The following is a 12,080-nucleotide window of genomic DNA, read 5'->3' as shown; positions in this document are numbered from 1 at the left end:
ACTAAAATATCTTATAATACATTTCAGAATCAAATATTAATGATATTGGGCAAATATGACATTTGCCTATGCCAGATAACAGATGCTCCTGATTTGAACAAACAGTGAATGGCCATGATTTCATAGGTCCGATACACTGTCACCCTTTCGTGTCATTTCACCAATTTAAAGAAAAAGCCAAAGCTTAAGTCATTTAGAACTTATTTCCCAAACTTTGCACCTTATCTACCTCAAAAGACGAGTATTAACTCTAGCAAACTATGGAATGATAGACAATCAGTTATTTGATTGTGGGCATATTAGGGCATATTAAATATATATGTTAGTACAGTCATTTGTCTTCTCTAATTCGAAAAAAAATAAAAAGCCTATGCTGGAGAAAAATGAGCACATGAATTGTAACTTCTCAACCTTGTGAATAAATTATTCTGTTCAGAACACCCATTAGGATCCCTGGGGCACGGCGGGTTTAGCAATGGAGTGATAATCAAAAGGGCTGCAATTCAAACCCACAAACTGCTTCAAGGAAGAAAGATGAGACGGTCTGTTTGCATAAAGATTTACAGTCTCGGGATCCCTGTGGAGAAGTTCTGGGTCCTGTAGGGTCCTATGCATTAAAGGAGCTCACGGTGGGGTACTGTTGTGCAGTTGTGTTGTGCGGTTAACCCGTGGTCAGCAGTTCTAAACGACCAGCGTTCTGCCGGAAAAAGACTAAGTTCTCTACTTCCATGGGGGTTTGCAGTCGTTGAAATTCACAGGGACATCCAACCCTCTTCTTATTGGGGCGCTATGAGTCAAAATCAACTTGATGGCGGTGAGTTTTTTCAGTGAGATGGTAGAGGGTTTTTGAATACTCACTATTGATTACCTACTTAAGAGTCCTGGTGGCATAGTGGTTATGCGTTAGGCTGCCAAGCTCCCGGTCAGCAGTGTGAAACCACCAGCGTGCTTTGCGGGAGAAAGATGAGGCTTTCTATTTTCAGAAACCCCTATGGGCAGGTCTACCTGGAGTCATGATGAGCCAGAACTGATGTGATGGCAGTGGTGATGCAGTGGGTTTACACCTAGGGCTGCTAACCTCAAAGTCGGCAGCGTGAACCTACTGGTTGCTCCACGGGAGATCAACGAGGCATTCCACTCCATAATGATGTGCACCTCAGAACCCCAAAGAGGTCAGTTCTACTCTTTCCATATGGTCGTTAGGACTTGGAATTGACTCCATAGGTAGTAGTTTTTTTTTTTTTGGTGTTTGGGTTAGTTTAATAAATAAAATTATAAAAACGCATGCTTTAAAAAGAAGCTAATAAATTTTATAGTATGTTTACAAGTAACATAATAATGTGATCTATAATCCTCAATGCCACATGACCATCTCCCAAGTAAAGTTTTTTTCTTTAAATGAAAAACAAAAGTATCCCACAGGTAAAACTCGTGGAAGACTAACAGATGAACATATTTTTCTTGTACCATCATCCAACTTCAAGACCGGAAAGGCCTGGATAACAAATGGACGCGCATCCAAGCGAGCTCCTGCGTGCTCAGGGAGCTGCACGCGAGGCGAAGTGCAAGCAGATACGAAAAGGGGGAGGCCCGGCCCAGCCCTGCGGAGCAGCGGACCCGGGGTTCAAAGACATTCTGAGAACCACCTACAACCAGGCAGAAGATAATGCAAGAGCAACACGTGGTTCTTTCAGCGTCTGTGAAGCCCTTTCAATGCTCAAGTGTGTGTCCAAGTTGAAAAAGGCTGGGACGAGGGGGGCCATACCTTTTTAATAAAACAACAGCCAAACTGCTGTTTATGCCAAAAAATGTTTTTTCGTTCACTTTAAAAGACTAAAATGACCCAAATTCTTCCTAATACCCTCACGAGAGAATACCATTCTTCCACCTTTGTACCTTCCCTGGAGAGGGAGCATGAGGAATTCCCCCACCCCCTCACGCACCCCGGCGAGTGTAACCCTAACTGGAGAGCAGGGATGACGCCTAAGCATCCGTCACAGGGAGATTCAGGGCCGGACACCGAGTCCACCCTCCTTCCTGCCCCGCCAGCGCCCAGGACGATCTCCGGGTCTGCAGGATTAACAGTGACCGCCTGCGGCTGGCCTGGAGTTGCTCGGTCACGGGTCACCGGGATGTGCACAGGTAAACGCCCAGGGCCGGCGACCTGGGGGAGGGCTCTTGCCTGCTTGTAAAAGCAGGAAACAAAACGAATGATACTAATGATCTAGAAACTCAAACGCACCTCGCCCCCCGGCCCGTCCTTCTGTTTGCCGCACCCGTGTTCCTCTTTGCTCACGTCACGGCAGCCCGTCTCCCCTTTCAGGTCACGTCTTTCCCATAAAAGTGCTAAACTAATGCCGCTTAATGACAAATTAATGTCCATGAATAAAAAATACACCTCTAATAGCATCGAGTAATTTGCCATTACAATATCATCATTGGACATGCCCCTGGTTTAATATGATGTATTTAATTCATAACCTAATGAGTGATATATAAAAAGAGGGAGATGAACCCTGCAATTACATTTATGTGAGTCTGTCACCTTATTTGTAAAACCTTAGAGTCATTTACATTCAAATTAGAACAAATGAGTGATTTCACAAAGTGTGATGATAAATGACCATAGCAGCCCAAGACAAAACTGCATTTCCTGTGAGCACATTAACAGTTTCCTATTATTTGTTAAAAATTACAATGCACATTGCCCAGTGTGGTGTGAATAATGACTTTTTTACTGATTAGGTCAGAAGACTAATATGGAGCAAAATAAATAATTTTTTCTTTTCAAGGCCCCCCCCACCCTCCCTTATTTTTCCTTGACTTGAACTGCTGAATTCTGGTGGATTCACACTGCCACCTGCTGCCTAGGAATAGATTCTAGCAGTCTCTTCCGATTAAAGAAAGTGGATGCATTCACCACGTTGCCGGTTTTATGTTTTAAAAGTCTACCATAATGTTTGTTTATTTTCTTTATCATAATAAAGACTGATACTTGGAGAACAGAAAGAACACTCATTCATCGAGCAACATCTACTATTTTGGAGATGTAGTACAAAATGGTATAAACTGTGCGTATTAAGCTACATCAGTTTTTAAAAAGCCATTTCAACGATGCAATTCTTAAGGTATTGCTTTCAGGGGGTACCATATGAAGCCTGCTGGCAAGCAGTCACATGTGTCCAGAGGAGCCTCACTGAGTGTGTTTCTTATACACACTTTATAAATGAGCCAATATTGAAAGACTGGCCAGTGGTGCACGTAGTTAACATGATCAGCTGCTCCGGGAAAGGGGAAAAAAAAAAAGGAAGAGGTTTGGGACTACTGAGAGGCACCCCAGCAGAACCACCTGATGATCTACTTCTGAGACACCAGGCCCTGACACACTGTGGTCCACAGGTTGACTTCCACAAGTGGGGTGGCCAGGAGTTGGAATCTACCTAACAGCAAATGGATCTGGTACCCTTCCGACTCTGGTAGGAAACCAAGGGAATTCCAGAAGATCAAACTAATACCAGACAACCCGTGAGGGGAATGGTTTCAGAAACTCCCAGTTAGCAAATGTGTCAAACAAGGCCAGAGAATAGATGAGCCTTCAGTGATGGGGCACACACATTAAGCACCGAAGATTTTTTCCCCCCTATCACCAAAAAGGTCCAATATCAAATAAAAAATCAATAGTACTGCAACATGTTAGTTAATATGTCAAAATGTTAAAGCAGACTTCCCCGGTCTGGGGAGTTTATGATCCTGAGAGAAAGGCAGAGAATGTATTTTTTTTTAAGTCTGAAGTCATAAAAACTCCTACATGGTTTGGGTACTTGTCTAGTCAAAGCTTCCTTTGACAAGTTGGACATCTTGCAACAATCACAAATGACAAAGAAAAGCGCCGTAAATGAGAACACGCAGGTGAAAACAAAGTGAACATTTCAATCCCTGCTCAACCAGCCACCAACCATACTTGCATCCAAGGGGCAGCCTGGCTTCAGCAACAGTCACAGACTACGAGAAGGAAATTCCCCAGTGCACAAGTTGTCTGGGGTCTCAACAATTTCATCTTACTGGGTCAGGGAACGTGCCCATGGACTTTGATTTTAGAATCTAGAATTCTTACTTGTAGAAAATCATAGGTATAGGTAGTGTAATATAGTGAATGACCTGTATATTTCTTCTCATCATAGGCTCACACAGTAACTCACTTTTTCATGACGGGTCTGGGAGGGGGAAGATACTGAGAGGATTCAGTATGAGGGCTTACTAACAGGCGTGACTGTGATTGCCATCTGACTGCATCGCAACAGCAGGAGGGGATATCCCCCTATCAGCATGAGCCAGGAGTGGAACATGTCCTCTGGAACCCAAGACCCCTGTGCATTGAACCTCTTGATCCGGGAAGGTAGCTTTGACACCAGCGCAGTAACAGAGGCAGAACGAGGAACCAGAACATGAGACACAGTGGTGGACTTACCAGCTCACAGAGCAAGTCAAGCTGCTTTGGGGTGGAGGCTGCCTTGTGGCACTGGACGCCTCTGGGCATTTAATTCAGAGTGCTAGGTTGGCTGACCCTTGAAAGTGGAGCCAAGTGCCTTCTGGGTAAGGCTGAGTGCAGTGGGCTGCCTCAGGGCACTTAGTTGGGGAAGCGTGGATCTCTGACCCACAGAGCTGAGCTCGGTCCCTTTGGGTTCAGGCTTCTAGCCTTTGGGCATTTATGAGGAGCCCGATATGAACTTTGTAACATCCTGACTGGACAACTGTATTCAGAGCATTTCCATGTGAGTTGTAACCTGTTAGTTTCCATGATAAATCCCTTAATCGTGAGCATCGTCTGGGAATTCTGAGTGGCAATTGCAATGAATTGTAGAACCCGGATGAAAAAGTGGGGCGTGTCATGGAAGACAGAGGGTTGATGCACGCGCGCACACACACACCATGTATATGATGCATCCTAGTAATTAGCACTACAAACAAACTTTTGTCAATATCTATCACAGATTATTGTCTTCCACAGATGGAAAAAGAGAATCAGGGGATGGTGCTTTAAACTCAAGCTGTAATATTAGAGGCAGAAATAAATGTCAAAAGTAATTTCAATTTCACACGTCAAACACACACCTTGCGGTCTTACAACCTTTCTATGCTATTCCCAGCTGCTACCTACAGAAAAGGATTAAAGACAGCTTTCCCATGCCACCCAACAATATTGAGGGGAAAAGCAAGGAAATTAAGACAAACAGAGCTACCCATTTTTACTTGTAGATGAAATGTGCTGAGGTAACGATAACAAATTTCATATACTGTATTTGAATGGCTATTCAGATGGTCGTGGTGACGTTCCTGCCACTGCAGCGTGGGGAAGCCCTGGATCCCCGTTTCTGAGGGCTGCTGGGAAGATGAAGTAAGATGATGACCAATGAGAAAGAGACACCTAGTTGAGAGGGTGTGGGCAACAGAAGCCAATGCTGCAGGGCATGTTGATGAATTAGAGGAAATGGTTTCGAAGGAAAACAAAGTCATCGGGCAGGTAAACAAACAGGATGATTTTTACTCACGAATGTAATGCCACAGACATGAGACTAACATGACATTGTGTGAACGTCTTAGCTTTGCCCCATTTATTTGTACCGGGTGACAATGCTTTAAAGATTTACAGTCTCAGGACCCCTATGGAGACGTTCTGCGGTCCTGTAGGGTCCTGTGAATGAAAAGGAGCTCACCAAGGCATAGTGGTCACATGTTGAGCTGTTAACCGCATGGTCAGCAGTTCTAAACGACCAGCGTTCTGCCGGAAATAGACTAAGCTCTCTTGGCTGTTCACCAAAAAGTCAGTAATTTGTGGGAGAAAGGTGAGACTGCTTGATCCTATACAGAAACCCTGAGGAGCAGCTGAGCTCTATCTAGAAGGTGGCTCTGGATTAACACAGAATACGAGAACAATATCGAAGAGGTCCATGTCTTCCTGTCCAACTTTTTTGGTGTGTTTTGAGGGGATACCCAAAATCAGAAAGCATGTCACTCATCAGTTATACACTTCAGAAGAGCTGGGTGCATTTTGAGCCTTTGAGTTTTCATCTAGAAAAATAGACCCAGTTGTGAGGGTTGGCTGTGGTCCATCTATCTGTTCATAGGGTGTTCAGTAGATGCTCAGTGTATGGGAATTTCTTCTCTTGTCCCCACAGAAGCCTTGTCTGAAAATCTCAGCAAAGCATTCATCACTTCTCCAGCATTCACGACTAGAGAAATTCATGCTGTAACTAATTATATAGGACGTTGACTTATCTTTGCTACTGTGATGTAGATCTTATATGAGGACCCAATGTCTCCTGCTTTTGTGCTTATTTCTCCAGCGAGAAAAACTGCTCAGAACCCTTGTCAGTGCCGCCACCTTAGGACCTGCTCCACAGTCCTGGGGACTTGGGATGGGCAGGGAGGACGAGGAAATGCGCACTTCAGGACAGGACACAAGAGCTGCAGCTGCCCTTTTGTTTCTCGGCTTGTGTACTGGAGAAATGGACCCAGCACAGACGACAGCTTCTCCAAATGTGCGAGGCTGGCATTTCCCCAATGACCGGGCTCCTTCTGGAGTGTGGGGGTGGGGGTACGTTAGCAATACTCAGACTCACATACCTGGACTAGATAGTGGGAACATAAGTTGAGAAGCTCCAACAATTGTAGGTGACTGCCAGCAGCTAACACATCCTGGATCACGCCTGGCTCCAACAAAATCTGTTGGTTGGTTTGTTTTTAAAAGAAATGGAAAGAACACCATCAGTTACACAAAGGATTAGGATAATGCTGCTTAATGTATACATTGCAATACACCAAACCCACTGCTATTGAGTCGATTCCAACTTAAAGCTACTCGGCACTATACTTAAATTTCTGTAGAGCATATGCTATTTGAACCAACACTGCCCCTGCAAATAGAAGTCGGGCCTTTGCTTTCTCTTCAGATTGATGAGTCGAATGCTCACACTAGCACGTGAGTTGTCTCCTCCCTTGGTTGCCTAAGTCTTTTTTCCTGCGCGTACAACTCTGCACTGAGCCTGTGATGTAGCGATACGAGCATTTTCAAAGAACAAGACAAACATTTTCAGCCTGAAAATTCAGTGTAGTTATTTTGGCAAGCAGCTTCAATCTTACATCACAACCTGGGATGCGATGTAATCTTATAAAATATAAAACCACATCTTCCTTTTTCAAAGTCCATCCTGGTAGCTCTGCTCTTCGGTAGCTCACACAGATGACACCGTTCGCGGGTAGTACATGGGAAACGGGGTTTCTATATCTCTTCACAGGAGCCCAGATAGTAAGAGCGGTTAAGCAGGAGGCTACAAATGGCAAGGTCAGGAGTTTGAAACCACCAGCCAGTCCTTGGGAGGAAGGGGAGGCTTTCCCCTGTGAAGACCTAGAGGCTCCCAGGTCCACAGGGGCCGTTCCAGTCTGTCCTCTCCGGTTCCCAGGAGCTGGGACTGACTGGAGGGCAGTGGTCTGGATTGGGGTTTAGTTTCTCTTTGCAATGTGAGACCAGAGAGGTCTTTTAGGGCAAAAGTTCAAAACAAAAAACCAAAACCCCGAAAACGTTTAAATCCTACCGGGGTGTGATTTTCCCACAAACATTTTTTTTTTTCCTATCTCAGGCCCTCTACTCCTTTATTTTAAATAAAGGCAAACAAAACCTCCTACTTATCTTAGTGACATTGATTTCTAATGTTTTTGGTGAAGTAGAATTATCTGCCAACTTTTGACAGCTTTTGAGCTACTGGTCATGTGTGGAAAAAACACACCACCATGTTGGCAACATTCACGCTACATGCCTGATTGCCATGCATAGGAGGCCTTTCATGGTACCCCTACCTACTCCCGAAGTCCAGCGATCCCCAAAGTGTGGTCGCTGAACCAAAAGTAGCAGCATAACCTGGAAACGGAAGCAAAGTGAAAATTCCCGACGCTCTCACCAGACCTACTGACTTGTAACACCAGGATTGGGCGCGCACTTGGTGTTCCACAAGTCTTCCAGGTGGTTCAGAAGCACAGGGAAGTGTAAGAGCCACTGACTTACCTTGCTCGACTTTTCCTGTTCCCCTTTTGCTTCAAACTTCCAAGCTCTCCCTCTCGCCTCCCTCTCAATGCATGGTCTGACAAAGGCTTTCCCCAGGACTCCACTTGTACACTAAGATCCCAACTTCTCTCTGAGGTTGTATCCCCAATCACCATTTTTCCTTTCTCTCTGGGTTCTTTCTGGTCAACATACCAATAGGCAGTTAAAGTCCTCATGTCAAGAGATAGAAATCTCATCCTGACCCCGTCACTCCCTCCACCAAAAACACCATAAAGCCACCCAGACACATCACCTTCATCTGCTAGACTCCGGACTTTCTGGAAGACACTCTGCTGCTTGGTTCCTGCCCTTTCATGAACAAATGCTCATCTCTATTTCACTAGTGACCCGCTTGTTTCCAAAACCCAATGGCCATTTCTCAATATTTATTCTTAACAACCCCTTGGAAATTACCGAAGTTGATTAAGCTCTTCTTCATGAAACAATTTTGTTTGCTGCTTCTGGGACAACACTTCCTGCAGAATTTCTGTCTCCTTCTCTTGCCCCTCAGCCTCCACCTCCAGCCCCACCGCTTAGCTGTGGAGAGTCCCAGTTCTCAGACCTCGTCGTCGCGGCTCTCTCTATGTGCCCTCCATGGATGGCCTCATGCAATCCCAGGGTTGAAGATGACTTTAGACACTGGTGACACTTGGGTTCCTTCTCACCCCGAGCCCCAGGTTCTTATCTTCCACTGCCTCCTCACGATTCCCTCTTGGATGTCTAGTGGGCACCTCAAGCAGCACATGCTCCGTCGGAATCTCTAAAGCAGCAGTTCTCAACCTTCCTCATGCCGTGACCCTTTAATACAGTTCCTCATGTGGTGGTGGCCCCCAAACATAAAATTATTTTCGTTGCTACTTCATAACTGTCATTTTGATACTGTTAGGAATTGGGCGACCCCTGGGAAAGGGTCGTTCGACCCCCAAACAGGTCTCGACCCACAGGTTGAGAACCACTGCTCTAGATCCTTTCCACCAACCAATTGTGCTCCTGTACCAATTCTATCACGTCAACACCCAATAGCTCTGTTCTATCCATGAACCCGATTAAAAACTAAGAGCCATCCTTGACTCCTCTTGGTTCCCTCAGACCCTGTAGCTGATTCTTCAAAACAGCTCCAGAATCCAACCACTGCTCACCACTCCCCTCATTCTCGTACATTGCATTCTATCTTCCGAGACTTACTGTAACCGCCTTCTAACCAGTCATTTCTCTTTGGCCCTCTTTCAACAGCAGCAGTCTGACTGGTCCTTCAAAAACACGAATCAAATCAAATCGCTCTTTTATTCAAACTCTCCAATGATGTTCCATCCCACTGATAATCAAAGCCAAAGTCGTTGCTACACCCTACATTTTACCGGTGAAGCAAAGAAGTGAAAATATTAAGCAAATATGACAAAAACATCGACGTTTTACTCATTCAAAACATTACAGCTCCTTTCCTATCTCTACAGAAGGAGCGTCTTGAACATCTCCAGCTCCTCACAGATGGAAGATTTGACGGACATCCAGTAAACTAGGTCCTGAAAGGTGCCTGCTTACCTTGCAAATCACTGCAGCAGGGTTTCTTGCTGTAGCTTAAATATCCGAGTCCTTACAACAAGCTGTTTGTGTCAGCCTGGATTGCTCTTTCTCAAGATACCAGTGTTGTTTGTGCCCTCACAGCCTTCAGGCCTTTGTTCAAATGCCATCTATCCCGAGAGGCCTGAAAGCTGTACCCACGCAAACAGTGCCCTGCTCATGCAAGCCCTCAGCCCCTATCACTTTACTCTGCTTCCTTCTTCTCCAGTGCCCTTACCGCCTCTTGGCATATAATTCCTTGCTTATTTTCTGTTTCTCCATGCACTAGGACCCAAGTTCAGGAAGAGCAGGAACTCTATGTTGTATCGGAGGCATTCAATACTGATGACCTTATTTAATACAGGAATTGATAGGCTAGAATCGTCGATGATCCTCCATGATGTGGCATGACAGAATAACCACAAAAGGCTCAGATGCACCAACACCACTGGCAGGGGCAGGGTGTGGGGTGTGGGGGGGTGTTGCCGAACCAGGCAACGTCTCACCCTGTTACATGTGAGGAGCTCACCCACTGGCAACTGACAACAGCATCACACACACGTATTTATAATTCAGAATTAATTGTTTATTAATTTAACATAGCAGGAAAAAGGAAAAGGACTCTCTTTCTGAACTAGTGAAGTCAAGAAGTGAAAAAGTTAAGCAAATGTTTATGCTCCTTGTGAACACGCTCCACAGCCCCTCTCGCATCTCCACAGCAGCAGAGACGTGAATGTGTCCAGCTCCTCCAGGAGGGACGCTTTGACTGACATTCGGGAAATTAAGGCCGCTCCCATCACAGGAACAAGGATACAGTATTTCCTGGCAGGAGAGGCATGGCCTAAGGCAGAGAATGGGGACTAGATGGATTAGAAAGGTTAGTCTTAGCCTTTAAATCCTGTCAGTTGCACTCATTTCACACAACTGGCATGCATGATCACCTCGGAGCCTTGGGAATGCCCAATACAAAGGCAGCCATCACAGGGAGACAAGACGAACATGCCACGGCAAGTGTAACACGTCCAGCAGGCTCACTTTGAGAAACCCTTACTGGGTTTGTTTTCCTCTCTGCTGTGTTTGGTAGGGGCAGGTGTGTGTGTGTGTGTGTGTGTGTGTGTGTGTGTGTGTGTGTGTGCGTTTCCTGTCCTCTCATTATCAACATTCATTTTCCTAAAGGATACTTCTAGCACAGGAAATCGCTAGGTGCTCTGACAGGCAAAGGGCTGGAAAAAGAAACCCTCCCAGGACGGCTGCTCTTGCGCATGGAAACAGGACCAACGTGTGGAAACCCCACTCGCACTGGAGTCTTTGAATTTAAATTCAGATGGTGATCTTTGGTGGCTGATTGTTTGGCTGACATGCTTTCCCGAGAATGTGTACTTGAGCAGGACTACAAACAGGGTTCATTTTCATGATGTGCAGTATAGGGAGCCAGTCTACTTATCACCTGGGGGCCTGGTGTGTCACGGAACGAACTCTCTCCATGCGGGCAGGAAACTCAATTCTTGGCTAATATAGCTCCTGTGCAGCCATCAGCCCTCTGCATCCATGGAGGCTGTGTGTTGCTATGATGCTGAACAGGTTTGGGCCAGATTAAGATAGACTAGGAAGAAAGGCCTGGAAATCTACCGAAAACCAGTTGGTGAAAACCCAACAGATAGGTCGCGGCAGTTCCATGAACATCGAATCCTCTGGGTGGTGTCTCCGTCTCAAACTGGCTGAAGGGATACGCTTCTGCAGCAAGAAGGGGTCTCAACACGCACCTTTATGGAGGACAGAACAAAGGAAGTGAAGCAAGCATGTGCTGCTTGCATGACGGTCTGTGAGAAACTCAGACCCATGTGGGCTGGCACTCAAAGCAGGACAGACAGGAGGAGGGTCACTGACAGGACCACCTACAGGAAGGGAGGTGTCTCCCAGGACCCCGGGAACTCAGACATCCATCCAAGAAAGTGCTCAACAAACCACAGGGACATAACCATCGGGCAGGTCACGCGGTTTTAATTGCAGGGGAGAGCAAGAAAAGGAAGGTCCCTAAAGTCCAGAACGCGGCAGGGAAGGACCACCCCTGAAGCAGCCCCACGTGCGCAGCCATTGCCCCTTTCCTCGGTGAGCTGGCCTGCCTGGGTGGAAGCCAAGCTGTGGTTTCTCCAGATTAGACAAAAAGGGGTGGACAGAATTGGGAGCCCACTTAAAGTGGGGCAACTGCTGCTCTGTCGACAAGGCCCTCAGTCGGGAGTACTCTCTTCCCCCACTGACCACACCTGACCTGTCAGCGACAGAAGACAGGGCCACGCTGGAAAGAGACAGCTAGAGAGGGTGACTTGTCCCCGAGCTAGGCACGTGGAGGGCAGTTCCGTCACCTGGGTCAGGCCCAAGCAACCCTCCTGCAGAACATGGGGCGGGGAAGGGGTGGGAATGG

General features: G+C 46.3%; 1 protein-coding gene across 4 annotated transcripts in view; it reads right to left on the bottom strand.

Moving 5' to 3' along the window:
* KLHL32 (kelch like family member 32) overlaps nt 1-12,080 on the bottom strand; it is a 256,480-nt gene that overhangs the window by 91,666 nt on the left and 152,734 nt on the right. For all 4 annotated transcript variants that reach the window (XM_045294472.1, XM_030886866.2, XM_030886868.2 and 1 more), the window contains exon 5: nt 6,625-6,723. In XM_045294472.1, the coding sequence (XP_045150407.1) occupies nt 6,625-6,723 (99 nt within the window). The remainder of the gene's footprint in view (nt 1-6,624; nt 6,724-12,080) is intronic.

The sequence above is a fragment of the Echinops telfairi genome, unplaced genomic scaffold (assembly GCF_000313985.2).
Source record: "Echinops telfairi isolate 266 unplaced genomic scaffold, ASM31398v2 ScPeMD7_3533;HRSCAF=4204_0, whole genome shotgun sequence".
In the NCBI taxonomy this organism is placed as follows: Eukaryota; Metazoa; Chordata; class Mammalia; order Afrosoricida; family Tenrecidae; genus Echinops; species Echinops telfairi.
The sequence above is the reverse complement of the archived record's forward strand: the minus strand, read 5'-3'. Positions and strand labels throughout refer to the sequence as shown.